The 27677-nt window shown below is 52.4% G+C and overlaps 1 protein-coding gene across 2 annotated transcripts in view; it reads right to left on the reverse strand.

Moving 5' to 3' along the window:
- Window positions 1–27677, reverse strand: part of Phf21b (PHD finger protein 21B) — a 71190-nt gene that overhangs the window by 12455 nt on the left and 31058 nt on the right. For both annotated transcript variants that reach the window (XM_052748534.1, XM_052748533.1), the window contains exons 3-6: window positions 9344–9436; window positions 5910–6260; window positions 4613–4744; window positions 850–901 (exon numbers count right to left, since the gene is read on the reverse strand). In XM_052748534.1, coding sequence (XP_052604494.1) covers window positions 850–901; window positions 4613–4744; window positions 5910–6260; window positions 9344–9436 — 628 coding nt within the window. The remainder of the gene's footprint in view (window positions 1–849; window positions 902–4612; window positions 4745–5909; window positions 6261–9343; window positions 9437–27677) is intronic.

Genomic DNA, 27677 nt, shown 5'->3' on the forward strand with positions numbered 1-27677 from the left:
AAGAGTTGTCTTGGTCACGGTGTCTCCTCACAGCAGTGGGACCGTGACTAAGACAGGCCCCTCTCTGTCCCTTGGGACCCCTGGAGGGCAGCAGCAGAGTGAGTCTCTGGCTCTGCTCAGTCAGGCACAGCTTGGTGCTGCCCATCACTGGCCTGCACATACTGGCCCATCTGCTTTCCCTCATGTCTCTCTTGCAGGTTGCAACTCTCTCTACCTCCCCAGGTAGCTCCCCAGGGCGTCCATTCCTCATCTCGGTCAGCTTCCTCCTGACCCTCATCACTCTGTGTCACTCTGTGTGCTCCCCATGAGGCACCACAGGCCTCTGTGGAAGAGACCGGGATCCAAATAAATATTGTGGGATCCCAGATCTTAGAGAGAGGTTTTCAAAGCGAGGACCAATTGCGTATTAGGGCAAGTGCTCTTCCCTCACTCCCCACAACTCAACAAGCTTGAGGTTTTGGTTTCCCTTATGTTGGAGATGAGGAAATAGGTCCAGAGTGGACCAAACACCAAAGAAGGAAAGAAACATCAGCTCTCATGGGTTAGTGAATGGCAGGATTGGACCATGACCTCTGTTACATCACTGTGCGGTCTCTAGGGTAGGGACAGGTCCCTCCACAAGAACATGACAGTGCCATATGAGGCATGTGCAGTTGTGGGATACCCAAAACCAAATATTTCTTTGGCTTATCTTGTGACTGTGCCCCCATTACCTGGGGCTGGGTTCCTAAGAGCCTCACATCTGGATAGGGCACAACCATGAGCTGGGGCACAGTGAAGGCTGTTGCATCTACTTAGGGCTCCACCAAGCCCCACCTACCAAACTCCAACCAATGTCCCCATCGTTACCTTCCAGGTGTTCTGTTGTGACCAGGCCTAGAGCTACCATGAAGGCGATTTTCTGAGAAGAAAAGGGAGAGAGAGAGAGGCATTAACACAGCCAAGTAATCCGAGTCAGCCAGGAACTAGTCCGTGAGCCTCAGGGCTCTACCCTGGGGGTGCCTGGTCATGCGGCCACTGCTCCACATGCTAACATTGTCCCCAGGAAATGTGGGGAACTCAGACGCCCAGAAATGGTCCAACATCAGTGTAGGGGGCTCCTGGGCATAGCTATAACATATCCTTCAAATACACTTTAAAAACCAATAGCCTGGGGCTGCCAAGATGGCAGGTGCATGTGAGTAATGAGGAGGGTGATCTCAGCCTTCAGGAGGCTCTGGCCTTAAGCAGAAGAGCAGACAGACAGACGGGTGCCACTTCCCAAACCATTCTGACCTTGGAGTGGCCCGTGTGCACATTCAGCACACGGACGCCTGAGTAAACAAGAATGAACTAGGGTCTAGAGAGATGGCTCAGCGGTTAAGAGCACTGGCTGTTCTTCCAGAGGTTCTGAGTTCAATTCCCAGCAACCACATGGTGGCTCATAACCATCTGTAATTCGATCTTGTGACTTCTTCTGGCCTGTAGGCAGAACACTGTATACATAATAAATAAATAAATCTTTTTTTTTTTTTTTTTTTAAGGAATGAACTAAAGGAGGAGTGTGTCAGCAACATGGAAGATGGAGTCTCACAAGGTGCACACTATATTGGCCCTAGTGAAGTCAGAACCCTCTGGGCTGAGTCCTTATATAAACAGCACAGCGTCTACACAAATCCTACGCATACCCTCTTGGATACTTTAAACCACTTCTGTATGTCTTGTACTGCCCCATGTGACAGACACCACATATAAATCATTGTTTTACTGTGTCGTCTGGGGAATCAGGACAGGAGAAATGCCTGTGTGCACTCAGTCTGTATGTAACAGTCATGGCAGAGGAGACATGGGAAGTGAGAGAGACACTGAGGATCTGTGAAACAGCATTCCAGCAGGACGCGCCCACACTTCAATGACAGGATTCTGTGCTGGGCTTGGCATGCAGCAAATCCAAGCACTCACTGCCTTTCGAACTTCCCAGAATCTTTCCCCCCTCCGTCTCTCTTTTAATATTTTTGACTCTGTGAACCCAAGGATACAGACTGGGCTGGGAGCTCCCTAGAAGCCACAGGGGAAAGGGGCCAGTAGCATAGGTCCAACCCAGCTCTACTGGACTTTTGGAATGTCTTAGAAATGTACGGAATTTGATGAGGGAGATGAAGCAGGCTTATAGTCTCTTGGAAGTTAAATAAACAATCGGGGCTTCTCACTTACCCCTGTCACCTTTTTGTGCATAAAGTTTGGGACCTGTGAGTGAGGAAGTCAGAGGGGACTCCTGGCAGAGTGGCCGGCCTCTGCAGTACTGTTCTGAGAAGCGTGGCTGTAGCCCACCCTGCCCTGACTCAGCTGCTCACAGTGGAGGTGGCATCTCTGGCTCCCAGCTGCAGGGCTGGGTAGCCTGGGCATGCCCTAGCTCTGCTGGAGACTACTTCCAACCCGCGCACACGCAGCAGGCTCGCTGGGCACACAGGCTGCTTGCATCGAGAACACACCCCACCATCTTGTGCCCACACCCCTCGCAACTACCACCAAAACACCCCTCTCAAAGTGTCCAGGCAGGGCTGCCTGGGCTACAGAGAGAGAGAGAGAGAGAGTTCAAGTCCAGCCTTGGCAATTTAGTGAGACTCAGTTTCAATAGAGGAAGCTAAAGGAGGCTGGGCTGTATGACAGCTCAGGGTTTGGAGTGTCGCTCTGTCCCGAGGACCATACAAAAACCAGAACCCATGTCCTGCAATGGCCTGGGGTCGCGCTTGGGCCAGTGAGGTGCCTGGGGGCTGCTGCTCAGTGTTCTGATTGGCACACAGCCTCTTGCAGTTAGGCCTATGCTGCCCAACTCTCAAACTTTAACAAGGGCTTCTACACCAGGGCGTGTTTTGACTGTTCTGTTTAAGCCATTACGAGTATTTACACTAATTATGCAGTTAGATATAATTATACTAATTGTAAAAACGCGCAATAATTGACTAAGATGCACTTCGAGAGAACAAGGAAATGTCATCTGGAGAAACTTCCTGAATGTGGAGAATGCTGTAAAGCTCAAGGCAGGAGAGTACCACAGGCAGCCAGCCAGCCAGGGCCTTACCCTACAGCTATGTGGAGCTCATACACTGTCACAGGCTAGACCCAATGGGACCTTAGGGCTGGGGTTATCAAGATGTGGCTCATACAGCAGCTTCATGTTCCAGGAAACCCAGAGGTGGCACTTATTTATTTATTTGCTTGTTTGCTTGCTTGCTTATTTATGTATGTATGTATGTATGTATGTGGGTGGGTGCGTGCATGCATGTGTGTGCGCGCGTGCTGGGTCTCTTGTAGCCCAGGCTAGGCTCCAACCCAGCGATGGCATTTATTTATTTATTTGTTTGTTTGTTTATTTTTTTTTTTTCGAGACAGGGTTTCTCTGTGTAGCTTTGGAGCCTGTCCTGGAACTCGCTCTGTAGACCAGGCTGGCCTCAAACTCACAGAGATCCGCCTGCCTCTGCATTCTGAGTGCTGGGATTAAAGGCGTCCGTCACCGCCCGGCTCACTGGAAGTTTCTTTACCCCTGTCTGGCAGCCTTTGTAGCTACATTTGTTTCAGAAGTGCCCTGAGTTAGTGCCCTTAGAAGGGGGCTTCCCAGGACAAAGACCACATCTGCCCATCCTGAGTGCCCTGCTCACAGCAAGAGCAGGGTGGAGAGCAGACCCAAGCGTGACCACTGAGGCAGGACGGGCACAGAAAGCAAGTGATACCTTTGAGACCACAAGCCTTTGCCATCACTAGGAGCTCGGGAGCCTGGGGACCCAGGGAAGACTTTGCTGGTGTGGGATCGGCTGGGGCAGGGCACCTGCTGGTAGGGACCGTGCTGACTGGACTCTTGTAGGATGAACGAGGGTTCACTGTTGAAATTAGAGTCTGAGTGAGAAGAGCCATATGGAGAAGACCTCAGTGGAGCAGGGATGTTCTCCGTGAACTGGTGCTGTCCCAGCATGGGACAAATACCCGATGAAGCCAGGTCCTTGGAGACAAGCCTTGGTCACCTGCTGGCCCACTCTGTGACTGCAACTCAACTGTTAAAATGGCTCCATTTATCCCTCTTCCTCTAGGGAGTGGGGGGAGGTGTCACGTGCAACTTCTAGAAAATTCTTAGGGCATCTGAGCTCTACAGTGCTACTGATCTTACTCTATACTCCACAAGCTTCTAGGATTGAATACAAACAGGAAGGAGAGGCAGGGGCCACATGCTGTCCAAGGTGGGGAAACCTCCCTTTCTGGGCTTAGTCCTGAGAGGAACAAGGCTCACAGTCAGAGATCCCTGGAAGGTGGATAATGTCCCTGATCCAGTGGTTCAACTCGGAGTCCTCCAGCAACCCAGTCCTTACCATTCCTGTCTGCAGATGAAGAGCTACACAGGACATAACACTCAGCCAGGCAGCAAGGCGCTAGAATCCGTGCTGACCACGGCCCTACCCTGCCCGCACAGCCTGGAGAACAGAGGGTCCAGACTCAGCTCACTGGGTGAGCCCTGCTCTGGCAGTTTCCACTGTGCTGGGCTACATCCAATCAAGATCTTCCTAAGGAAGCCATCCCAACCCTGCAAAGAGCCTTGTCTTAAAGCCAAGAAGAGGTTGAGCCCTCCAGCAGGCCACACTACCTCGGGATTCTCCTGGCTGGGGGGCTGATCTTCCTTGGTGGCCTGAGTTCCCTGAGGTGGCTCCTCCGTGGGTGGCCGGGGCTCTGCTGAACTCTCGGGCTGCGTCTGCACTTGAGGCTGAATGATAATGACCTGGAAGACACAGGAAGGATGAGAGGGGCAGGGGTCCAGGTAGGGAGGGGCAGGGAGCAGCTAGGAATCAGGTAGGGCCTGAAAGGTGTATCACAGAGGAACTAGGTGGCTGCCCTGTGTCCAGAGCCTTGCTTCCAAATATCTCCCCACCACCCATTTCTATGAGAGCATTTTTGTGTGAGATGGGCAGGTTTACAAAGCAAGCAGGCCTGGTTGCAAACCTTACCACTCCCTGGCCTCAGAGAGATTACTCTATGCCTCTCTGAGCCTCAGCCAACACACTGGCAATGCCAGCCTCCAGGGGGGGCGCTAAGTCTTTACTCTCAGCTCAAATGCAGGCATACCGAGCTGGGGAGCGTTCAGTGGCCTCCCTTTCCTGAGACATCAAGTTGGGAGGCAGAGGGACTAGGATGATTTGGGGTTGCCTGGGGAAATGGAAAGACATCAGCTACAGGCAAGAGAGTGGGCAGAGGGAACCAAAGGAAAGATTCTTAAAGGGAAAACAGGGGCTACCATGTTTCCCCAAAGGCCTCAAACAAGGCAATCTTCAGAGAGCTCTAGAGGACACGGGGAGATTTTAGTTTAAGCATTAAAACTAAATTCCTCACAAGAAATCAAGGAGTTCCCCCCCACACATCCAGGTAACTGGGGCATAAAACAGCTTTTGACCACTTGACTCTACCAGCAGAGATGGAGCATCAGTACTCGACTCTCTTGCAGCTACCCATTCAGCCACATGTTACTAGTTCACTATTCCTATATTAATGAATAGCAATTCTCTCAGCCAGATTTGTTTTATCCCATACCCGTTCACCTGTCTCCTTATTTATACAGATTCACTCAGCTGATCACTTATTCACAGCACCACTCACTCATGCCAACATCCATTCATACACCTCTCTTCATTCCTACAGAGCTGCACCCTTGGCCATGTGCCCCTGCTCCATTCACACACTCATCTGCTCACACCTCCTGTCCATTCACACTAATTCGTCCTGTTGGTTGTTGGTTCACACTCCCTCCACACACTCACCTGCGCCTTTCCCCTTCATTCTTTGGCCATGTTGACTATCCCACCACCCAGCTACTCCCCTGCCTAAGCGTCAGCCCCCACAGGAGCCTCCACATGCCACATATCCTCTCGGGGCTTCTGGCGGACACTCACCTTTTTGTCAGCGCTGATGAGGAGGGGCTGCACTTTGATGCTGTCGCTGGCCACGGGCACGGTGGTGCTGGGGGTGATGGTGGCAGCATTGCTGGGGGAGGTGGAGATGATGGCATAGGCCACCCCGGCACTGCTCAGGGGTGAGGTGATGGCGGTGGGCTCGGTGAGGGCCTGGGCCTGGCTGCTGGGTGTTGGCACATGGTTGACGGTGTTGTTGGCAGTGGGGAGGGCTGGGCTGGGGTTCTTGATGCTGACCACAGTGGCCTTTTGGAATGTTGGGGGCTGCTTGGGTGGCCGGTCCCTGCCCGGGGTGACAGGGAGGCTGTCTGGAATCAGAGTCTTTGGCCTAACCTGGGAGGAAGGGACCAGTGTGTAGTCAGACAGACAGACAGACACAAGCTTGTAATGAAGGCGTGGCAATGGGCCAAGCCTCAAACAGGCAGGCTGAGTCCTACATTAGAGGGGAAAGGGACCCTCTAGGACTCCGCTCTCAGTCTCCCAGTGGTCATGACCTTGACACCAAGGCTCAGGCTACTCCATCCACCATCTCCCTTGCTTGGCTGTGCACTGAGCTTCTGATCTCCACCCACCCACCCATCCCCAGGCTCAGATGAAGCTGCCCCAGGCTACACTCCCTTCTGGCACAAATGAGAGCAAACTGTGAGGGACAGAGGAGATGGGAGCCAATGAGAGAGCCCAGCTGGAGTGCATCCTCATCACACCAAGTCCATGCACAAAGTCTCCCTGTGTCACAGAGGCTGGGATCATGGCCCTTGGGCAGGACCAGGTGAGCCACAGGGCTCCTGCAGTCTCCTGACAAACGTAGTTGGTAGCCCTTGGGTCGTGGGCACCAATCATTCTAAAGAGCCCACACACATGGAGGTGGCACATGGGCTGCAGGCAGTCACCACACACTGGAGACCATGGCTCCAGTCAGCTTGTGTGGCCAATCCTGGATCTTAGGGGAGGTGGGTGGTCTTGGAGACACCACTTAATGTCTTCACCCATGCACTGGAGGTGGTGGAACCCACTTGGCAGGAGCTGTAGACTCTGATCTCATCTCAAGTGAAGTCACTCTACGCCCCGATAGTCCAGGCGAGTTGAAAAAAAATGAGACTTAAAGAAGGACATGATTTGAATCCCATTGAAGCCATGGGGAGGGTGTCCTGGCCATTCCATGGAGGGAAACTGAGGCAAAACCAAAGAGACATGAGCCAGGACTGCTGAAGCTGTGTGCTGGGTCCTCCCACTCTCCCTTGCTCTGCTCTGGTGACATTGGGGAGAACCTGCTGGATCCTGACTCTTGGGAAAGTCACCAGGACTCAGTGCGCTGTGGTCATCAAGCATCATGGCTATGAGATCCTTCATTGCCCGACACAAGCTGGCCTTCCATTCTGACAGCCTTACTATCTCTTGCTCTAGCGAGACCTGAGCCAATCAAACCAGGCCCTCCCTATGTTGGGGGCCATGCCTTAGCTGGGTAGTGTGTCCAGCCTGTTTGAGGTGAGTCTGCTGTTTTGTCCTTGTCCAGTATCAGGATCAGACCCCAGACGCTGGGCACAGTGCCACACACAATGAGGAAACAAGGGAGGAGTCCTATTCCCGCCACCCCTCAGCTGCACATGGCTAGTGCTGGCTGGGGACGAGCTGTTCTCTGCCTCTGAGGAGGACAGTCGGGGCAGATGATGTCCTAGGGATGCTGGGGAGATGACACTCTGCTGGCTCCTTCCTGGTCACCTTCATTACAACACTGGCCAGATGACATTCCCTAACTCTGACCAAACATGGTAAACAGCCATGGGGCAGGTGACTCAGTTTAGCCAGGCTCAAATACAGGCCGTCCACCCCAAGGAAATATTTGCGAACCTGGGAACCTATGATGTTCCTTCCCCACAGCCACGTGGAGACCCTGGCCAGCAGATCCCCAGGGAACAGTCTCAGCCTGCTGCTTTCCTTTCTCAGGGTCTGCTTCCACCCCTACAAGCTTCCCAGGCCAGCAAGATGAGCCCAGGTGTGCGCTAGGCACCTCTCAGCCAGCCAACCCAGGGCAGGGGCAGAGGATTTGGGGAGGGAAACAGTAAGGGCTGAAGGAAAGACAAGAAACCCAGGAGCTGCAGGCAAGAAGAGGCTGGGCGGCAGCACAGACGTAGTGGGGTGTGAGCACATGGGACCAGGTGCCTGTCAGTTGCCTGCCTGTGTTTCTGTGAGGTGGGAGCAGTGTGGAATGCCGGGAGGTGGAGAGCTAAGGGAGGGATGTCTGGGGAACAAAAGCCCCAGAGGAAACAGCATGGACCTCAGCAGAGCCCCTCGAGCCCCTCCCTTGCTGAAAAACCTTGTGGAGCGGTCCACTGCCAACAGACAAGGACAACACTGTCTTGATGTCTGATATCTGAAGCCAGGACCCCCATCTCTACCTGCTCTCAGCTCCCTCTCAGGGGGAAAACTGGCCTTCCCAGGACCTCTGCCTTGATTTCTCACGCTGCACCTTCTTTCTTTGGTCTACAATACCCACACCCCAGGAGACTTTTGTGGACCTTGGCATGGGACAGGCCATCTCAGAGCTCCCACCAGCCTTTCATACCCCTTGAGAGATCCGTGAGACTTGGACCCCCCTAGGGGCAAGGCCCTTTGGACTTCGGAAATGGTGGGAACTTGGGGTGGGGAGTGTTGCTTTACCTCATGGACAAGGGCTCAGGACAGTTACTCCCTTTTATCCTTGAGCCAGGGGCATCTGTTCAGCCCCATAGCTTCAAGACAGACAGCCACTGCCTTCCTGTCCGCAGCCAGGGGCCCCTAGGCAGTTATGGTACACATAGCAGGCGCTCACCAAAGCTGAGCCATTCGGAGTAAAGGCACTGGCAATAATTCCAGGGTCTAGGTATCTGCTATGTACTGGGTGCAGGTCTAAGTTCTCTCTGTGACCGCCAAGGCCAACAGACATAGCAGAGAGCCATCTAGCCCTCTGAGGGAGAAGCCTTCCATCGAAGAGGGTGAAGGGGCTGGGTGACTTGTCCAGGGCATGGAGTCCATCTGGGGATCTAGGCTGGCACCCAGGCCCTACACCCTGCACCACTCACCAGAAAAGGTGTTACTGAAGAGCTCCTCAGACCCTCTGACAGACTCATCATCCAGTATACACTACGTGTGACCCAGCATGGAAAAGCTTTGAGAACCATTACGCCTGGCAGTAGCTACTCTGGTTGATGCTCACCGAACTTAACTCCTTTACAAAAGTTTCTGGTCATGGCCCACTCCAGGATTTCACAGGTTTTCACTGTTTGAAAAACCAGATTCCTCACTGTGAAAACTCTGAACCAAAGGCTTCCCCTCATGAATGGACAGAGGGGATGGAGGAGAGGGGGCACAGTCTAAAGGAAGGAGCCAGAGGCAGTGCTGAGGGGCTGGGGACAGACGCAGGACGGACAGACGGTTACCTGAGGTAGCACTGCTGCTCCTTGCCCGGCCAACCTCTGCAGGGAGCTGACCTGAGGACCCGTGACAGGCACTGCAGTGGTGGTTCCCAAAGCCTGAAAGACAGAGAGTGTCGTGGTCAAGGCCTGGCAGCCTGGGACCACGGGCTCAGAAACGGCAGACTCTGCTCTTGCTCGCCATAGGAGAGTGGGTTTTGTTTGGTTCGCTTAAGTAGTCTATGACCATTTAAGAACGAGTGGAAACTAGAAAAGGAAAACATTGTCCAGAAAACAGTCAACCTTACTGTACATTGGCTTCCCCTTTTAAAGCGAAGTTCCTATACTGTGAGACAAAATGCACATACGCGTATCTACATGTGCAAGTGTGCCAGATGTATCTCTGACTGGCCTTGCATTTGCCATATGAGGGTGACTTTGAACTTTGGATCTTCCTGCCTCCACCTCCCATGTGCTGGAACTGCCAGGCATAATGGTGTACACCTTTAATCCCAGCACTGGGGAGGCAGAAGCAGGAGGATCTCTGTGAGTTCAAGGCCAGCCTGGTCTACGGAGCTCCAGGCCAGTCAGAGACCCTGTCTCTGTCCTTAAGCCCTGATGCCTGTGGTCCTAAGCCTTCATTTCTTCTTCAGGTTCAGCTCTCTTTCCTGACCTATGACAGAGCCAGCTCCTGTCTGTCACCTTAGTGATTTACACTCAGGGAAGGGAAAGGGATGGGAAGCCAGGAGAGTGAGGAACGGCCGAGGTTCACCAGAGACCCAGAGCTTCCAGAGGGGCACTGATAGTGACAGCTTCGCTCCCACTTGGCTTGATTCTAAGTTACCAAAAGACACAGCCAGTTGTGCATGGGGCGAGGGGGTGGTTGTCCTGCAGGCCGTGGGAGGTCTGCATAACAGAGCCCGCTGGATGCTTCAACCAAGATCCTGGCCAACTCCACCCAGCCCCACAGCTGTGTGAACACTGCCTGGATTGGGGTACCTGGCTGTTCTTCAGAGGGTACTAAATACAAGGTGCCTTTAAGTTCAGTGTCCCGTGAGTCAGGGGATAGGTTCTGTACTGTACTGTAGGGCCCACTGCCTGGAGCACCAGAGACCTGACGGTTCTCAGACCATGCCCAGTCTCCAGGATGCTGGAAAGAGTCAGGAGCAAATGTTCTACTGAGCAAGTTACCAGTATCTTGTTGTTGCTTCTGGGCATGACGGAAGTCCTCTCAGAACATTCCTGTCACCTCTCACAGATGGCCCATCCCCTGCCAACGCCGCACAGACTCCAGGTGCACTCTCCTCGGCATGGGGACTTACACAGGTGTCCATCCTCTCACAGCCTCATAAAGCGCTCATTAACGAGTGGGAAGGCGTTCTGTCTGCGAGGCCTGACCTCTCTGCTTTGCTTCCTGCTGCAATTTATCGATGCAACAGAAGCAGTCATTTCAGAGGCTGGCTCACTTACAGCCGCATTTCTGTCAAGATAAATGAGCTGCTGATGACGACATTTATAGCTCCGAGCATTTTAATAGGGGGAAGAGGGGCCATAAAAGTCAAAGATAACTTTCCTGTATTAGTTCAGTCCCTACAGGCAGTCTCTGGGAGAGGGCGGAGAAGCCAGCACGCGGCCAGGAGGCAGGTTCGGGCAGGCCCTGGCATCTTCAGGGGCAGAAGCTGGCACGGCTTTGGAGAAACTTGTCTTCGGTGAATGTTTCCATGTGTCAAGGAGACTTGACTCATGAGCGTTGGCAGGGATGAAGGAGGCAGCACAGATCTGTTGTAACACCAGTTACATGGGCCACTGAGTGTTTCTTGCTGGTGTCCTCAATGGCCACAGAAGGATGCTTGGACCACAAAGACTAAAGGGAATGGCCCTGCGGGGTGGGCACTGCACAGCCATGGGATTAGGGGACAGTAGGAAGTGTGTGTGAGAGAGGAACATCACCCCAGGTGTGAGTAGGACAGAGGGCAACCTGGGGTCAACCCACTCTGGTGACCTCTTTTGTAAAGGACCATGTGTGAAAGGCTTGGTTCCAGGGTGCTGTTGTCCTGGGGAAGTGCTGTGAACCTGCAGAAGGCGGGGCTCAGCAGGGGGTCCTTAGGTCTCTGGGGACATAACCTGATGGGGTTATGGGGCCTTTTCTCTCCCTCCTCCATTAGCGCTTCCGCTTTCCTCTGTCACGTGCCTGACATGCTCTCAAGAGCCCCAGAGTCATCCTGGACCTGAATGTCCAGAACTGCTGTGGGATGTTCTGTATGTGAAATATGTTGCTCTGACTGGTTAAAAAATAAAACACTGATTGGCCAGTAGCCAGGCAGGAGTTATAGGCGGGACAAGGAGAGAGGAGAATCCTGGGAAGTGGAAAGCTGAGTCAGGAGACGCTGCCAGACGCCACCATGAGTACCAACATGTAAGATACCAGTAAGCCACGAGCCATGTGGCAACTTATAGATTAATAGAAATAGGTTGATTTAAGATATAAGAACAGTTAGCAAGAAGCCTGCCACGGCCATACAGTTTGTAAGCAATATAAATCTCTGTGTAACTTTACTCAGTTGGGTCTGAGCGACTGGCGGGTGAGAGAGATTTGTCCTGACTGTGGGCCAGGCAGGACTGGAGAAAATTCAGCTACACAGAACTATGGGCTAGATAAACCCATTCTCTTACACACTATCTTGGGTCCCTCAGGACAGTGACACAAAGCTGAGGAACACACCCTTCTGGTTGGAAAGCCAAAGCTGCCTTTAGCAGGCGCCTCCTCATCACTAAAGAGTGGGGTCTGCTCATCTGCCCCAGCACAAATAAAACATAGTAAGGCCCCATTGCAACCAATGGGTGGGTTAGAGGGCTTCCGGCTTGAGGCTCTTGAGCACCTCCGAGGCACTTCCTCCTCAATCCAGGCTGGGCATAGAGTGGAAGCCAGTCTGCTAGGCTGGAAGTCAGTGGGAACCCTCTGGGGGAAAGCGCTTCCACCTCACCTCTGTCCCACTGTGGTGGCTGATACAGCCGGCTTGGCTCTCATCGCTGAGGCCATCAGTATTAGATCAGATCCTCTTGCCTCTCTCCACACTCCTGCACCTTCCTACTTCTGATGGCTTCTGTACGGCCCCTTTCCAAGCCCCAAACCAACACAAATTTTAATGGCAATACACAGAACTCTCTAGTTGGTTCTGGTGAGGAAGAGGGTCCCCCTGAGGGTGGAAATTGACTAAATGTGTTGTGTGGGGGAGCCCTCCCCCAGACTCCCAAAGATTTTCCCTTTACTTTCTCCCAGACTCCCAAAGATCTTCTCTTTACTTTCTCCCAGACTCCCAAAGATGTTCTCTTTATTTTTCCCCAGACTCCCAAAGGTCTTCTCTTTACTTTCTCCGCCAAACTCCAACGAGGTAGTGGCTAGCACAGCCTCAGGTGGCACACGGGACATCAGAAGCCACACTGGCAAGGTCACCATGCAAGAAGCTTTCTGATGATTGTAGCCAGGAGGGGTCACCATAGCAACATCCACCACAGCATCCAGACAGGACTGGGAATGCTGGGGCTGGAGATGTCTGCTGCGTGAGTGGCCTTGAGCTGCCTTCCAGGGACATGTGGCATGATTCCTGCTCATGACTTCAGAGCACTGAGTTCCATTGATTCCTTGAGGTCCCAAGAGCAATGACTTCCCTGTTCTAACAGTCACCAGAGAAACACTGTTCTAACAGTCACCAGAGAAACACATCCTACAATTGAATTCCCATCCCTAAGTCACAACCTAGTCAGGAGGCCCAAGGGTCAGAGCCACAGACTACAGCTTAGAGGCCATAGGACCCAAGTTCCTTGAAAGTTTTTATATGCTAAGATCTCAGAGCCCAGGAGAGTCAGTTCTAACACAGAGGCTTGGTTAACTTACAAAAAAGGCTTCTTCCCCCTACAGTTCTAGACCAGTGGTTCTCAACCTTCCATTTGCTGTGACTCTTTAACACAGTTCCTCATGTGGTGGTGACCCCAACCATAAAATTATTTTCACTGCTACTTCCTAACATGCTATAGTTATGAGGTGTAATGTAACTATCTGTGTAATATAATGTAACTGTAATGTAAATATCTGGATGCTGGTCTCTGTCCGGGCCAGATTCCTAAAGACTTCCTGGGGAGGTGGTACAAGGTGTGTTGTGGTGGAGATGGAGACAAGTAGCCCCCTCAGAGTCCGTACTGAGGGTGCGTAGGGAGGGGAGGGGGGGCCAGTGTGATGGTTTGAACAAGAATGTCTCTTATAGGCTCTGCCATTTGAATACTCGGTCCCAGTTGGTGGTACTGTTCGGGGATTAGGTAGTGTGACCTTGGTTGGAAAAGGGATGTCACTGGAGGCAGGTTTTGAGAGATTTTTTTTCTTTTTCTTTTCTTTTTTTGGTTTTTCGAGACAGGGTTTCTCTGTGTAGTCTTGGTGCCTGTCCTGGATCTCGCTCTATAGACCAGGCTGGCCTCGAACTCACAGAGATCCGCCTGGCTCTGCCTCCCGAGTGCTGGGATTAAAGGCGTGTGCCACCACCGCCCAGCGAGAGATTTTTTTTTTTTTTCATGTCGTTAGATCTCTGTTTCCTGCTTGGCGGTCAAGGTGTGAGCCCACAGTTTCCTCCCCCGGCCACCATGCCTTCACTCTGCCATCAAGGGGATCCTTTTCTAAGTTGCCTTGGTCATGGTGTTTTATCACAGCAACAGAAAGGTGCCTAATACAGTCAGTGAGGCAGTATCCATAGCTTGGCTGGCATCTGGAGCAGAGGCTGGGATGTGTGCCCAGGCACCCGGGGTGAGGTCAGGTCATATGACTGGCCCTTCAGAGCTCAGATTCATTACATGTGCGGCGGGCCCATGGAACATTGCCACGCTAGGCACACTGCTCCTTGGGCCATCTGACCCACCTGGGTTGTGTCACGTGGCTTTGACCATTGTGCTCCATGAGGACATGGGTGCCACAGGCAGAGACTGCTGCTTGGCCCTTAGGGCCAGGCCTAGCATATCAATGAGTCACCAGGTCAGACGTTTGCCTGGATCCCAACTCCCCTGCAGGAAGATCTTGGGACTGGATCCCGAACACTTAATATTCCAGCATGGTCCCCGTAACCTCAGTCAATCTGTTGAGGGGGAGGTGCCAGGCCCAGGACACTGGGGTCTGGGCCCCAGGATGTCAGGGACAGAATCTCCAAATCTGTTTTTCTAGCTAGTTCCTGGCTGTTTAGGATGATGCCTGCTTCTGGGGCTGGGGTTCCAGCTTCCCATGCCCCAGGTGAGGCACATTCCTCCTTCTGGCTGGGTCAGGGAAGAGGGGGAGGTGAACAGAGGATGGCTGCTTTCTTACCTCCGCTCCGTGTGGTTACCTCCGCTCCGTGTGGCCCAGCCTCGGCAGACAGAGCCGCAGAGTGCAGCGGTTTAATTGCATCTGAGTTGTGATTTTCCTGCATTCTTAAAGAACTGCTGTGATGTGTGGTTCAGCTAACAAGTGAGCCCCAACATCAGGAGCTGCTAATAAATATTAATATAACATAAGCACTGCTTTGACTGCCATGGGAACCAGCTTGTTATTCACAGATGAAACTCGATGGTTGCCTTTATCACTGTGGGCAGGAAAGAGCTTGTCCCGAACGATGCTGCTGGAGCAAGTTTCTGGGCCTGGCTCCTGCACTCCAACTTACTGTCCCCAGCCCTGTTTCCTAGACACGGAGCCTCCACTAGCTTCAGCGGGATGGGTACCACCCGGACTCTTCACCAATACGGAGGGAAATCAGCTAGCTCTCCTGCCCCCTCCAGCCCACAGTTCACAGTCACACAGGACACAGCGACAGTTAGACCAGTGCTAGGTACACCAGTCTGCATGTGAATTTTCTGCATGTGAATTTCCATCCACTGACAGCACAGTCACCCTAGAGCCTTGTCCCCAAGTTGGAGGAGCAAGCGCCCCCTTCCTGTTACCAGGACCAGAGAGGAGGGCGGGAGGCATCTGCATGCTTGGCAACGGGCCATTCTAACATCTCTGCTGCCCTGGGTCCTGATGCCCCACAGGACAAATGTATGCCATACACCAAGGCCACCATGCAGTCACAAATATGAGAAAAGGAGGGAGGGAGGAAAGGGTGCAGATGTAAGGGGTTCACCCATACTGGCAGGCAGGTCATGAAGCTGACCCCCCAGGTGAAGTCAGCAAACCTGGGCCTGTACTCCCCCGGTGTACACACTGTGCAGCAAACCCTGCATCTAAGAAGGCTGGGGCAGCACCACTGTTCCTAGGTGAGGAGAAAAGACCACCAGGAATGTTCAAAAGCTCCCAGCAGCCAGAGGAATTAGCCAAACTCAGCTGTTCCCCAGAGAATCTTAAGCACACTGCCCGCTGCGCCATGGGACCACATGTAGTTTGGTGACATGCAGCCAGGACGGCCAGGGACGGGTGAGGAAGGCAGGGGATATGGGGCACTCGTACATCTGCTGCCCCTCAGAGCACTGAGCAGAGGAGGACTGAAGCATGACTGTGCTTGCTCACCATGTGCAGATCGCGGGGAGGCCTTTTTCAGTGCCTTCTGACACTGGACAACCGAAAACAAGCATAGGGAGGCAGGGAGCCGGAGGGCTTCCTGGAGGAGGCAGAGTCTGAGCTGGACCTTTAAATACGAGCCAGAATATTCCAAGTGGGCTGTGGTGATATTTTATTTGTATGTTAATAAATAGTTTGTCTGGAGATCAGAGGTCATAGTGAACCATAAACAGAAGTCAGGCGGTGGTGGTGGTGGCACACGCCCTTAATCCGATCACATGACAGGCAGGGTCTCTGTGTGTTCAAGGACACAGCCAAGTGTGGTGACACACGCCTTTAATCCCAGTACCAACCATAGAGACCTGGAGGTCTGTATAGACAGGCAGTGACGAGGAAGTGATGTGGCTGGGCTTAGAGCCAATGAGAAGGCAGGAAGGCAATAAAGGCGCAGGTTAGACAGGAAGATGCTCTCTTGGGAAGCTACAGCGTGGTGGTGAGCTAAGGTTAGTCAGTGGCTCTTTGCTATTGCTCTGATCTCTTCGGCTCTTACCCCTGTATTTGGCTCTGTGTTTCTTATTTAATAAGACTGTTTAGAAATCTGTCTACAGTGGGCAGTAGATGAAGTATATAAGAATCAGAAGGGAGGATGGAGAAGCCACGGACAGGGTCACATGAAAACCTGTGGATGAACAGGAGTTCTGGGTGCCACAAGTCACAAAGGAAGGTGGAGGAGGAGGAGAGGCATACGCAGAGGCTCCATCGGTGGTGGCCGTGAACGTCATGCCATTGAATTTGGTCACTCTGGAAGTGACAGAGCCAGAGCAGAGTCTTGGCTAATGTGGCGGGGCAGGTGTATCACTGCTGGACCAGAGACCCTGTGCACATAAAGGTTCTCATCCCTTCCAACACATTAGATACCAGTTAGGTGCCTCCCTGCCTTGCTGAAAGGGCGAGGCAGGCAGAGGAGGGAGGCCTGTGGGGATGGCACACTATGACCCATGGGCCCATCTGGACCTCTGCATTCTCTCCTGCTGGGGCCAGCTTTCCCATGAGGTCTTTCCCTGCCCGGCAGCCTGCTCTCTCCCAGCACGCTAAGGATAAACCCCAGCACAGGGCGGGTGTGAAGCACTAGCTGCCTCCAGGACTCTCAGGGACTGTTAAGACTGTTAAACTACACCTTCAAAGCCAAGAGTCTTTGAAATCCGGGTCCTTCACGTCTGGGGCAGGAGGTCACTTGCTATAGCTATGAGAAGTGAGGTGTCTGAGGACAGTGACACCTGGCCACTATGGCTCAGATGCCCATGCAGGTGGCCTATGGGGGCTGGTGACCCTGACTGAGACTTGGTCAGTGAGGGCAAGGTGCCCCAGGCCACTCAGACAACTGCAGGGGCCCTTTCAGGGAGCAGCTGCCAATCAGTATGAGAAACATCAATGACTATACTCCGTTGACATCAGAAATACCCTTTCTGCAGCACTGGGGTGGTGGAGAAGCTTAATTAACTTGAAAGGATGTAATTTTATGCTATTTAGTACAAATGCACACTCTAAATGGCACCACAGTCTAAAGATCAGGGGCTGAGATCGTGGGGGCAGGGCACGGCCACAGGATCCTCGCCAACGTAGGGGTGGGAAGCATTCTGGAAAATTCTGCATGTAAATGGAAACCTCTGAAGCCACACAGCTCTGCCTCAGAAGGTGACCAAGACCAGCTGAAAGGGTTTTGTCTCCATCAGCTCCCCTGAGAAATGAAAACCATCTTGGGAAGAGAATTGGGCTTAGGGGGCTTGGGAGGCCAGCGGAACTCTGGTGTCCACCCTTGCCCATCTGCTGTGGGACCTACCTCAGCCTTCCTGATGGAATGCCCAGGCTGAGGGGACATCTTTAAGAGAAGCTGTCCAGTCCTACAAAAGCTTGGGGCTTGGGCAGGAATGACCCAGAGGAAAGGGCGGGGCCTGGAACCTCTATGGAGGGATCCTGGGTCTAGTTTCTCACTCTGTTCCCAAACAAAGAGCAACATGTGATACTGATGAGGAGGATTGAGTGATGGCCCTGGAGCCTGGGGAAAGAAGAGGTGATGTGGAGATGGGGGCGGCTCCTTCCTGTGTTCCTGAAGCCAGTGCTGCACATGTCCCCAGCATCCATGCCTGGTCCTCCAGGCTGTTTGCATCAGCTCCCTGACAGAGGTCCTAGGCATAGCCAAGTGTGTGTCCTTACAACACGTTGCAGAATGAGGATGTGTGCCAGACCCCACATATAATAAACAATCTTAAAGAAGATTCAATGTGCCGGGCGGTGGTGGTGCACGCCTTTAATCCCAGCACTCGGGAGGCAGAGGCAGGCAGATCTCTGTGAATTCGAGGCCAGCCTGGTCTAAGAGAGATCCAGGACAGGCACCAAAACTACACAGAGAAACCCTGTCTTGAAAAACAAAACAAAACAAAACAAAACAAAAAAAAAAAAAAAAAAAAGGAGAAGATCCAATGTCCACCTGCAACCCCTGATGCACCTCTCACTGGCCACGTCACCTCCAAGCCTCCTGAACCTAATTTGCATAATGTCCTAGTAGCATGGGAAGCCCAAAGAGAGCCAGTTACGTGAACCTATGTCTGAAGAGGATCCGGGAGTAATGAGATGCAGGGCCTACCTTTAAGGGAATTGTGGTACCTCCATGGTCATGGGTCCTTGGTTGGGTGGTGACGACGTGGATGGAGACATCCAACAAAGTTTACTGGGTTGCATGCCCAGCCTTGTGCCTCTCAATGTATGTGACCTGTATTACCTCACTTTTGAAACACTGGCCCTATCTTTGGATAGGGGGTGGGGTTCACCTTGTGGCATCCCACATTCCAGTGCTTGAGAGACTCACCCCTCTGCTCTGGCTGAGCTTGAACGTTCCAGAGGGCTGGGATGCTCTAGGCCAGTGGTTCTCAACCTTCCTATTGCTGTGACCCTTTAATACAGTTCTTCATGTCATGGTGATCCCCAACCATAAAATTATTTTCGTTGCTACTTCATAACAGTAATTTTGCTATTGTTATGCCTCGTAATGTAAATATCTGTGTTTTCCGACGATCTTAGGTGACCCCTGTGAAAGGATCATTTGACCTATGGAGGGGTCGTGACCCACTGTTTGAGAACCTCTGCTCTAAGCTAATCCTTGGTTTCCACTGGGAATGTCCCTAGAGGAATCAACTCATTCCACTGTGTTCAGAGCCATGGAGCCTCAGGCAGCATGCTCCAAAGGTGACCTTTCACTGCCCATCACAGGAGGGCTTTCAGGGCACATTAACTGTGAAGCTGAGGTCCCTAGGGGCACCTGCAGGACATACCACAGGCTGGCACAGTGCCGGTTTGTTTGCAGCCTGGGACATGGGGGGATTCCTAATAAAGGTAGCGGGAAGGTGGTACAGGGTGCCCACAAGGCCCACACTCCCTCTTGATGGTCCCAGTGGCCCTGTGTGGCAGGTGACCTATGGCAGAGATGATCCCGCCCTCCATCTGTGGCTACTTCCCTAAGTGCTGGCCCTTCCCTGACCATGGGCCACCTGCCCCTTTGGTATGGAGTGCTGGGCAGCCAGTTGTGCCTTCTAGGCAGCAGTGAGGCTAGAGAACTGTGAGCACAGGTGTTCCAGTTGGCACCCAATAAGCCTGGCGCAGGGATGAGATCTGCTCCATACTCTGGAAGGACAAGTTACAGTCACAATCAGTTAAGCTATCTGGGAGTGCTTCTGAGAGACCTTCACAGACAACAGAGAGGCTCGAAGCCCAGCAGGATGGTACATGCCTACCATCCCAGCTATTTGGGAGGTTGAGGTTTTGAGTGTGAAGGAATTCAAGTGGAATTCAAGGCCAGCCCAGCTTATAAATGAGATCCTGATTTAAAAAAAAAAAAAAAATGGGTAGAGAGGGTTGAAAAGGAAGGAGGGAAAAGAGAAGAAGAGAAGGTGGGGTTGGAGAAGAGAAGGAGGCTGGGGTTGCTTGTATCATCAGGAGATAAACATAAACCACAAAGGAACCTCCCAGGCAGAGGGATAGTCCAGAGGTTCTGGGTGTTGGGGTCAGGAAGAGCCCTCTGCCAGAAGACTGACGTTTTGAGAGTAGCTAAATCACAGGACACTCAAGGTCACATCACCAGGGCACTCTGGGTACAGGCACAGCAGGACAGGAGGCCCTCAGAGTCAGGGCTAGATGGCCCAAGGCCCCTGTGCCTAACCTTCAGTCTCCTCAGCATCGCGTCTACAAAGCCACCAGGGTCCCCACACCTCCCGGCTCCCCTCACTTCCACTCAGACCATAGGATGTCAGAGCATTTCAGCTCAGTGGCTCAGGAGGTCACCCTGGGAGTCGGGGCAGTCCCTGACTTCAGTGAGGTCTGCAGGAGCACGGAAGGGGTGTGTGGCTGGCGGCAGCACCTGCTCAGCTCAAGAGGTAATGTGTTGAGACTCACACTGGCACTACATACACACACTCCTTCCTGGGGAGGGAAACATTATCATGGAGATGGCCCAGTCACCTGTCCCAACATGCCACCCGAGGCCCGTCAATAGTCATAGGCATGTGGCTCGGAGGACCTACAGCTATGACAGCTTGCACCAGTCATTCGGACTCCCCATGCCACACCATGTCCTCAGGGTCTCTGCCTGCAGTGTCTGATACACACCTAGTACCAGAAGGTCCCCAAAACCTGAGCTGTCACCCGGGGGGGCTGTAGGACACCCTGGCTCAGGCAGCCTTTGATGAGACCATTTAACCTCCAGAGCCTCTGTTTCCCCATTTATAAAATGGGGGTGGTGGTGCTGGTTTTATAAGGGGAGTTTATGAGATGGGATGGGACTGGGGTCAGGTGAGGACAAGGTGGGCCTGCTCAGCTCTATCCTTTCGGGACAGGAAGCCCAGGCCTCATGCAAGCTCAACGCTGGACTGAGCAGTCAGGTATGTGTGGTGACGCTGCACCTCCAGCTGGCATGGCTGCCCTCAGGGGACACAGCACCCGTTGTCTCTATGTAGCCTGGTGAGGAGGTTGGCATGTCTAATTAGAAATGTGTTCAATGAACTTCAGGTCCTGAGTTATCTGGACTGAAAAGGGAAAGAGAGACCTTGTCCCAGTCCCGGCAGCAGGAGACACTTCCGGGAGAGTCCAGGACAGGACTATCTTCTCTAGCGAAGTGGGACTTTCTCTGAGAGCGAGGCTGCAGACCCCCTCATGCTGCCCCTACAGGGCCTGGAGGGGACAGCACTGGGAAGCTGCAGCAGCTAGTCCCGTTTAGATGGCATTTCTCTGCGGAGGCCCGGCTAGGGACGCTCTATCAAGGCTCTGATTGTCTCCTGACCTCCTGTCCTCGAGTCCTCCCAATGTGACACCCCACCTGGATGTCCTCACCTCCCAGCACCTGGCACCTGCTAGCACTTGGCCTATGCACCAGGTATAAGACACACGCCGTTTCAAAGGCAGCGAGGGGAAAAGCAAAAATCTCATTACTATTTTAAAGCATTAATTATAGGTTGGAGATGATAGTATTTGGGACATGCTGGTTACACAGAGTATGTTATTACAGTCAGTCGTCCTGGTTCTTTTTGCCTCTCTTGGGCTGATGAGGCAGCACACAAGGGGTTTTCTGAGGTGATGGGAATATTCCCCATCTCATCTCCACGGGGGTGTGAGTTACCTGCGCATCTGCAACTGTCAAAACTCATCAGACAGTACAATTAAGATCTGTGAATTTCAATGTATGTAAATTATATATCAAAGAAGAAATCACACATTTAAAAGGCAAGCGCTAGTTACAGTTTCCTTTTAGAAAGGCAGAGCCCCGGGGGGAAGCTGGAGGAAGAAGCACCTATGGGGTGAGCCCTACCCTATGGGGCCAACCCCAATACTGTCTCCTTTTGAAGGCTCTAACATATTGGAATGGACCAGACAGCCCTGACCATGTCTATCAGGGCCTGGGAGAAGACCCAGGATAACACACAGAGCAGGAATAGGATGAGGATTTCTTGGTAGCATAGGGTAAGTGTTGGGGTCCACAGAGGTGATGCAGGTGTGCACACCCCAGCTTCACTGACCACCAGTGCAGCCTGAAGAAGGATGGGGTTTTCTGATTTGCACCAGAAACCGTAGAGAAGGGGGGCCCAGTCCAGGACAGGAAAGACAAGGGACTTCAGAAACCCACTCTGGCACCAGCCTGGCATACCAAGCAGCTGTAGAGAGGACACTGAGCAGCATAGTACCAAGCACAGCACAGATCTGTTCTGTCCCCTGCCAGGAACACCACAAAAGTCCCAGTAAGAAACCTAAGATAACTCAGGCAGGGTGGGTTAGGGATATTCCTGAGGAAAGATATGTGATGGGCCAGGGGCCAGTAGGTGCTCTGGAAGCTATACTCTCTACAAGAAGAGCCCCTTAATCTAAAATGGAGTAGGAAGAAAGAAAGTAAGGAATCAGGGACAGACACCCCAGGTCCCTACAACCAAGAGCTGCATGATCAAACAGAATCTGTATCAGTCACCATGCTTGCAGGACTCGGGTAAGATGAAGGGCCTTCATGCACTTCGCCAAGGCCAGCATCCTCTCCCTTCCCCTCTAGGAGCAGTATACACTTCGGACATAGGTGACAGAACATCTGTGGAGACTGCTGATATCAGGAAGGGATTTAGCAGGAACCCCACGGGCTCCAAAGAGATGGCGAAGTCAAGTGATGAAGATAAAGTTACCAAGATACAGATAAGGTCCTGTCTTCCAAAGTGCTCCCAACCCAGAGTCAGGAGTCTGGGGACCCAGGTGAGCCCTTGACATTCTGAGCCTCCGTCTCTCCACCTGCAAAGTCAGCAGTAGGTAGATGCAGAAGTGATCCTTAAATCATCAGCAATCTCTGCCAGCGATGGGCACCGCCATCATTGGGTAAAGACCCCATGTAGGCCTCCTATTGGCCAGAGGCCTCAGGCTGTAATTGGCCCATCAGGACTGGCGTGACCCTTTAGCCACCCGAATCGTTTTGATCTTCCAGACACGAACCGCGCGTGGTCCCTCCCACTACCACCTCTCACATCTCTCATCTTCTTCCCGCCCGCTGTGAGCCGCATCATCACACCTCATCAGTAGTGTGCCCTTTCAGCAATAAGCCGGGATACAGAATGTGTGCTCAAGAATGAGGCCTGGTACAACCAAGGGGTGTTCCAATCTCAGATTTGGAAGCCTTGAGTTATTGGTGACAACTTGAAGGAGAGGCCACAACCCTGGGGCCTCAGAAAGACCGACCACTGGGGTTAGAATATCTTGAGCCCTGTGTATGCTCTGGACCACTGGACATGGTGGCCCAGGTACTCTGCGAAAGGGCAGAAGGTGGTCCCTGCCAACATCTTTGGCCCCGATACCTGGAGCACACAGCCGAGGAGAGAAGGGCCACAGGACCCCAACCACACTGGCCCACCTTATGCTGTACTCCACACAGAACTGTTGCTCACCCTGTAACCCTCTAAAGAGGCCCAGGACATGCTCAGGGCACCACGTGGAGCTGCGTACCTGCAGTGTGATACCACCTGGCCTCTGAGCTGACACGAAGTGCCAGCAGACAGTTGGAGAGGCACACAGGAAGCAGGGCTGGCTGGGTCATACTACAAACCACAGCCAGTTGTAGGGGAAGATGCGGGAGGCGCACAGGCTGGCCGGGGGTCAGGGGAGTGGTGCACACACTTGTGGGGGGGAGGGGCATACAAGGCTACACTAAGCAGGACTTTGCTCCAGACCTCTATGGCCGGATGATGTTTTGACTGCCTGGCCTCTTCTGTGTCTGAGGGATCCCATCTTGGGGTCCCTGCTTCTTGCTTGTGTCCTAGGGCACTGAGACCCCCCTCTCTATTGACTCAGACCCTTTACACTAAGAGTGGGCATCAGCTACTCACTCTAGTCCCCGTCCTATAGATGGGGAAGCCGAGGTCAAGCCAAGGCAGGAGCCTTGGAGGAAAGCCACACTGTTATCTAGGACAACACCAACAGTGCTTTTTCTTCTCCAGCACACAGCAGGCACTGACCTGGACTGGCAAGCTGTTCTTCAGGGACAGGTTCCCGAGAGGGAGAACCAAGAGATTAGAAAATAAAGATAGGAGAGCTGGGGTCAGGAGGTCTTGCACAAGCTGTGTCTTAGGCCAAGCGAGTATACTAAGAAGTCCAGCATCTTCCATATAGTTTGCAAGGGGAAAATTCGTCAGAGTCAGCAGAACGCTATCCACTGGGCCAAAGTCAGCAGGAAGCTAATCGAGCAATGTCGTACAAAGGGAGCACAGCATCTCAAGGGTGTCACAGACAGAGCACACAGCAGCCTTGGGACTGATAACCACAGCCCTTGAGGGGACAAGAGCTGGGCTCCTAGGATCTGAAGTTGCAGCTTTCCCAAGACCCTGGTTCCAGGCCATTCCTGGCCTTGCCAAGCACGTTCCTGGGTCTAGACTAAGAACGACATTCCCTCACCATACATCAGGGCCCCAGGAAAAGCCTTCAATCAGCCTGACTCCTAACAGTTCTCCCTCTTTGATTTTTTAAGGCCAGATGAATTACTCACATCTGAGTGTCCACGAGATTCTGAAATCTGAACTAACATTCTCATAATGTCATGCTTCAAATAAATTATTTTTAATTTTATTCCATTTTTATTTAGAGTCCTTATAGCTTAATGGAGTAACAGAGACATGCCAGCATGACACTGAAAAGTCAACCGAGGTTGTATAGTTTGTACTACTGCATCTCCTAAGTGCGATATCACAGCCTTAAAGCATTTAACTATGCCTCTAGTCTTCGTTTTTGTTGTTTTTTTAAAAATCTATACGTTCTTGTGTTGCCAAAGCTACAAAGGTATTAAAAGCAAGATAATTGCCACCGGGCAGTGGTGGCACAGAGCAGAGAGAACATGGAGCAGATAGATAGATGGTCTGGGTATATCCAAGTGAGCAAGGTTTCAATGGGCTGGACTTGAGGAAGCAGCCAGGTTCTGGGGGGGAAGCCGAGTGTTCTGGTTTGCTTTCTGTTGCTGTGATAAACACCATGACCCAAAGCAACTTGAGAGGAGAGGGGCTTGTTTTAGCTTACAGAGTATATACAGGTCACCATCAAGGGAGGCCAAGGAGAAACCTGGAAGTGTGACCTGAAGCAGAGACCATGAAGGAATGCAGCTCTAGCCCCTCACTTTCAAGTATCCCTTACACCGCCAGGGACCGCCTACCCAGGGACAGCATCCCTGACAGTGGGCTGAGCCTTCCTACATCAATCAGCAATCAAGAGAATTCCCCAGACATGGCCACAGGCCAACAGAGGCCATGTCTCAGATGAGGTTCCCTCTTCCCAGGTGTCTCCAGTTTGTGTCAAGTTAACAACTAAGATCAGGGTCCCTGAGGGTGTCCCTGACCTTATGCTGACAAGTGTCTTTCCCTTGCTACTCAACTCTTAACAGGACAACAGTCAGGAATCATCAGTGAGCCACCTCAGCCCTACCAGAGTCCTAGAAAGAGACTGTAAATTAAATCTAATAAGTCAATGAAATCATCAATATTTAATTTACTCATTGTGGGTGGCAATTTACTTAGCTTAATGGCAGAAATATTGGGGTTTACCAGTCAGCCAAGGGTCTGAGAGGTGGCTGCCTGCCCTCAGGAGTTGGCTATGTCAGGCTTGTGAAAGGTGGCCATCTTGCAGGACCACCCCACACTGCCCCATGCAGACTCAGGCAGGATGCCAGCTTGAGCCTGACTGAAGTCACAGGTGGTCCCTGAGGACCAGCTACCACTCAGGAGCACCCATGACAGGAGTTTCACTTTTGAAGCCTCCCCCACCCCTTTATTAGAAAAAACTGAGGAGAGAAGGTAATATCCGGTGGGGAGTTCCTCTTCTGGACCTCTGACCTCTGTCATCAGGGTACATGAACTAGGGTGGAGTTCTCTGATTATTCCCAGATACTCATGGAGGACTTGGGAGCGCTCACAAGTAAATCATTTGCCCACACTTAGGGAAGAGAGAGGAGGTGGCTGCTGTGGCAGCGATCCATGACCATCTTTGTCTCAGCCTGCTTTCTGGTCTTGGGAGCTGTAGCTGGTGACCACCGCCCACATGACAGTCCCAGAGCCAGATCCCCACCCTCCTCAAGAACTATATGTATAGCCTCCTGTACATTCTTCTACCCTTGCACCTCTGGACACCTTCCCAACCCCTAATGCCATGGTGTCTCCCGCTAACTCTACTTCAGTCCTGACCTCTGTAGAAGGACCAGTTTCCAAGCTCACAGCAACCCAGAAGTTCGGGATCAACTCCTTGGGAACATCCTTGTTTGTATTCACTTCCTGCAACCCTTAGGAAGCTCTGGGGTCAGTTCCACATTCACTGTTGAGGGAGAAGCGCATTTGTGCGGAAGGGCTGGTGCATCATGTCTGCTCCCGGATCCAAAGAGCACTTTCAAAAGGACTCTAGACTTGAGTTTAAATAATGCATGCACTGCCTCAGGAGTCAGCCTCCTGTCCTCACCAACTGCTTTCCCGTGCCTGAGTTTTCACCAGTTGGTTTTCTGCTCTTCATGCTCCCTCTCTCTAACTTCTCCGGTCCAGTGACCTCTCGTGTGAACATGCAGGGACCCTTCCAAGACCCAGACAGAGGCCTCATCACATGCATGGGCTTCCCCGAAGGCGGTGGAATCCCTTTCCTGCACTCAGATTCCCATTTTTTTTTCTCCCTTATTTTAGGCAAGCATCTGGCCTGGGGCTCACTGAGAAAGGCCAAGTGAAGCAAACGCTCTGGAGGAGTTTTACAAGATCATAAGCAGAACTAGGTTGCAAGCTGCACCCTCCACACTCTGGTGCAGTGCTGAGGGCGTCCGCTTTGGGAGCTGCTGGGGGGTGGGGAGCGCAGACTCCACCATCTTTCCTAAATGACCATGCATTCGCTCTCCCCAGATGCTGAGGGTCGTAGGAAATCCCGCATTCTGAAACATCAACGGTCACAGATTTTGCTGTGACCTTTGCTAGAGACAGTCATTCTTCTTCATGCTGCACTCTGCAGTTTCATCTGGGCTCTGGACAGACACTTCCCATTTCCCCGACTTCCACTGCCAATCAATCCCCTTAGCTGACAGTAGAGACCTCAGACACTCCTGTTGCTGCTGGTTCCTTAATTCTCCATCACACATCTTCCTCGACCCGGCTTCTGACTCTGATTTCCTGGGTGCTGCTCTCTGCCTGATTCCTTGGAGGATCAGATTTTGGAATTGTTCCTCTGCTTCCTGCAGCCCTTGCCTCCTGGACCTTCTGTGGTACAGCCCTGACTGTCAGGGAGGGAAGTGCAACTTCCACACCGTGGTGGCTTAAATGAGAATAGCCCTCACGCCACGCCCTCCCCCACCACCACCACCACGGCTTGTATGTTTGAATTTTTTTTTTTTTTTTTTTTGGTTTTTCGAGACAGGGTTTCTCTGTGTAGCTTTGCGCCTTTCCTGGAACTCACTTGGTAGCCCAGGCTGGCCTCGAACTCACAGCGATCCGCCTGGCTCTGCCTCCCGAGTGCTGGGATTAAAGGCGTGCGCCACCACCGCCCGGCATCGTATGTTTGAATTTTAAGTCTCTAGTTGATGGAACTGTTTGGGAAGGATTAGGAGGTGTGGCCTTGTTGGAGGAGGTGTGTCACTGGGGGTGGGCTTTGAGGTTTCAAAAGCTTGAGCCATTCCCAGTTACCTCTCTTTTTGCCTCATGCTTGGGGATCACAAGACGTAAGCTCTCAGTTACTGCTCCGGTGCCATGCATGCCTGCCTGCTCACTATACAGGGAGCTTGTACTGGTTCCTCTGTCCTCTCAGAGAGAGCAGGCCATCCCCTGCTCAGAGGAA

Source organism: Peromyscus californicus, unplaced genomic scaffold (genome assembly GCF_007827085.1).
Source record: "Peromyscus californicus insignis strain IS unplaced genomic scaffold, ASM782708v3 Scaffold_20__1_contigs__length_68692818, whole genome shotgun sequence".
In the NCBI taxonomy this organism is placed as follows: Eukaryota; Metazoa; Chordata; class Mammalia; order Rodentia; family Cricetidae; genus Peromyscus; species Peromyscus californicus.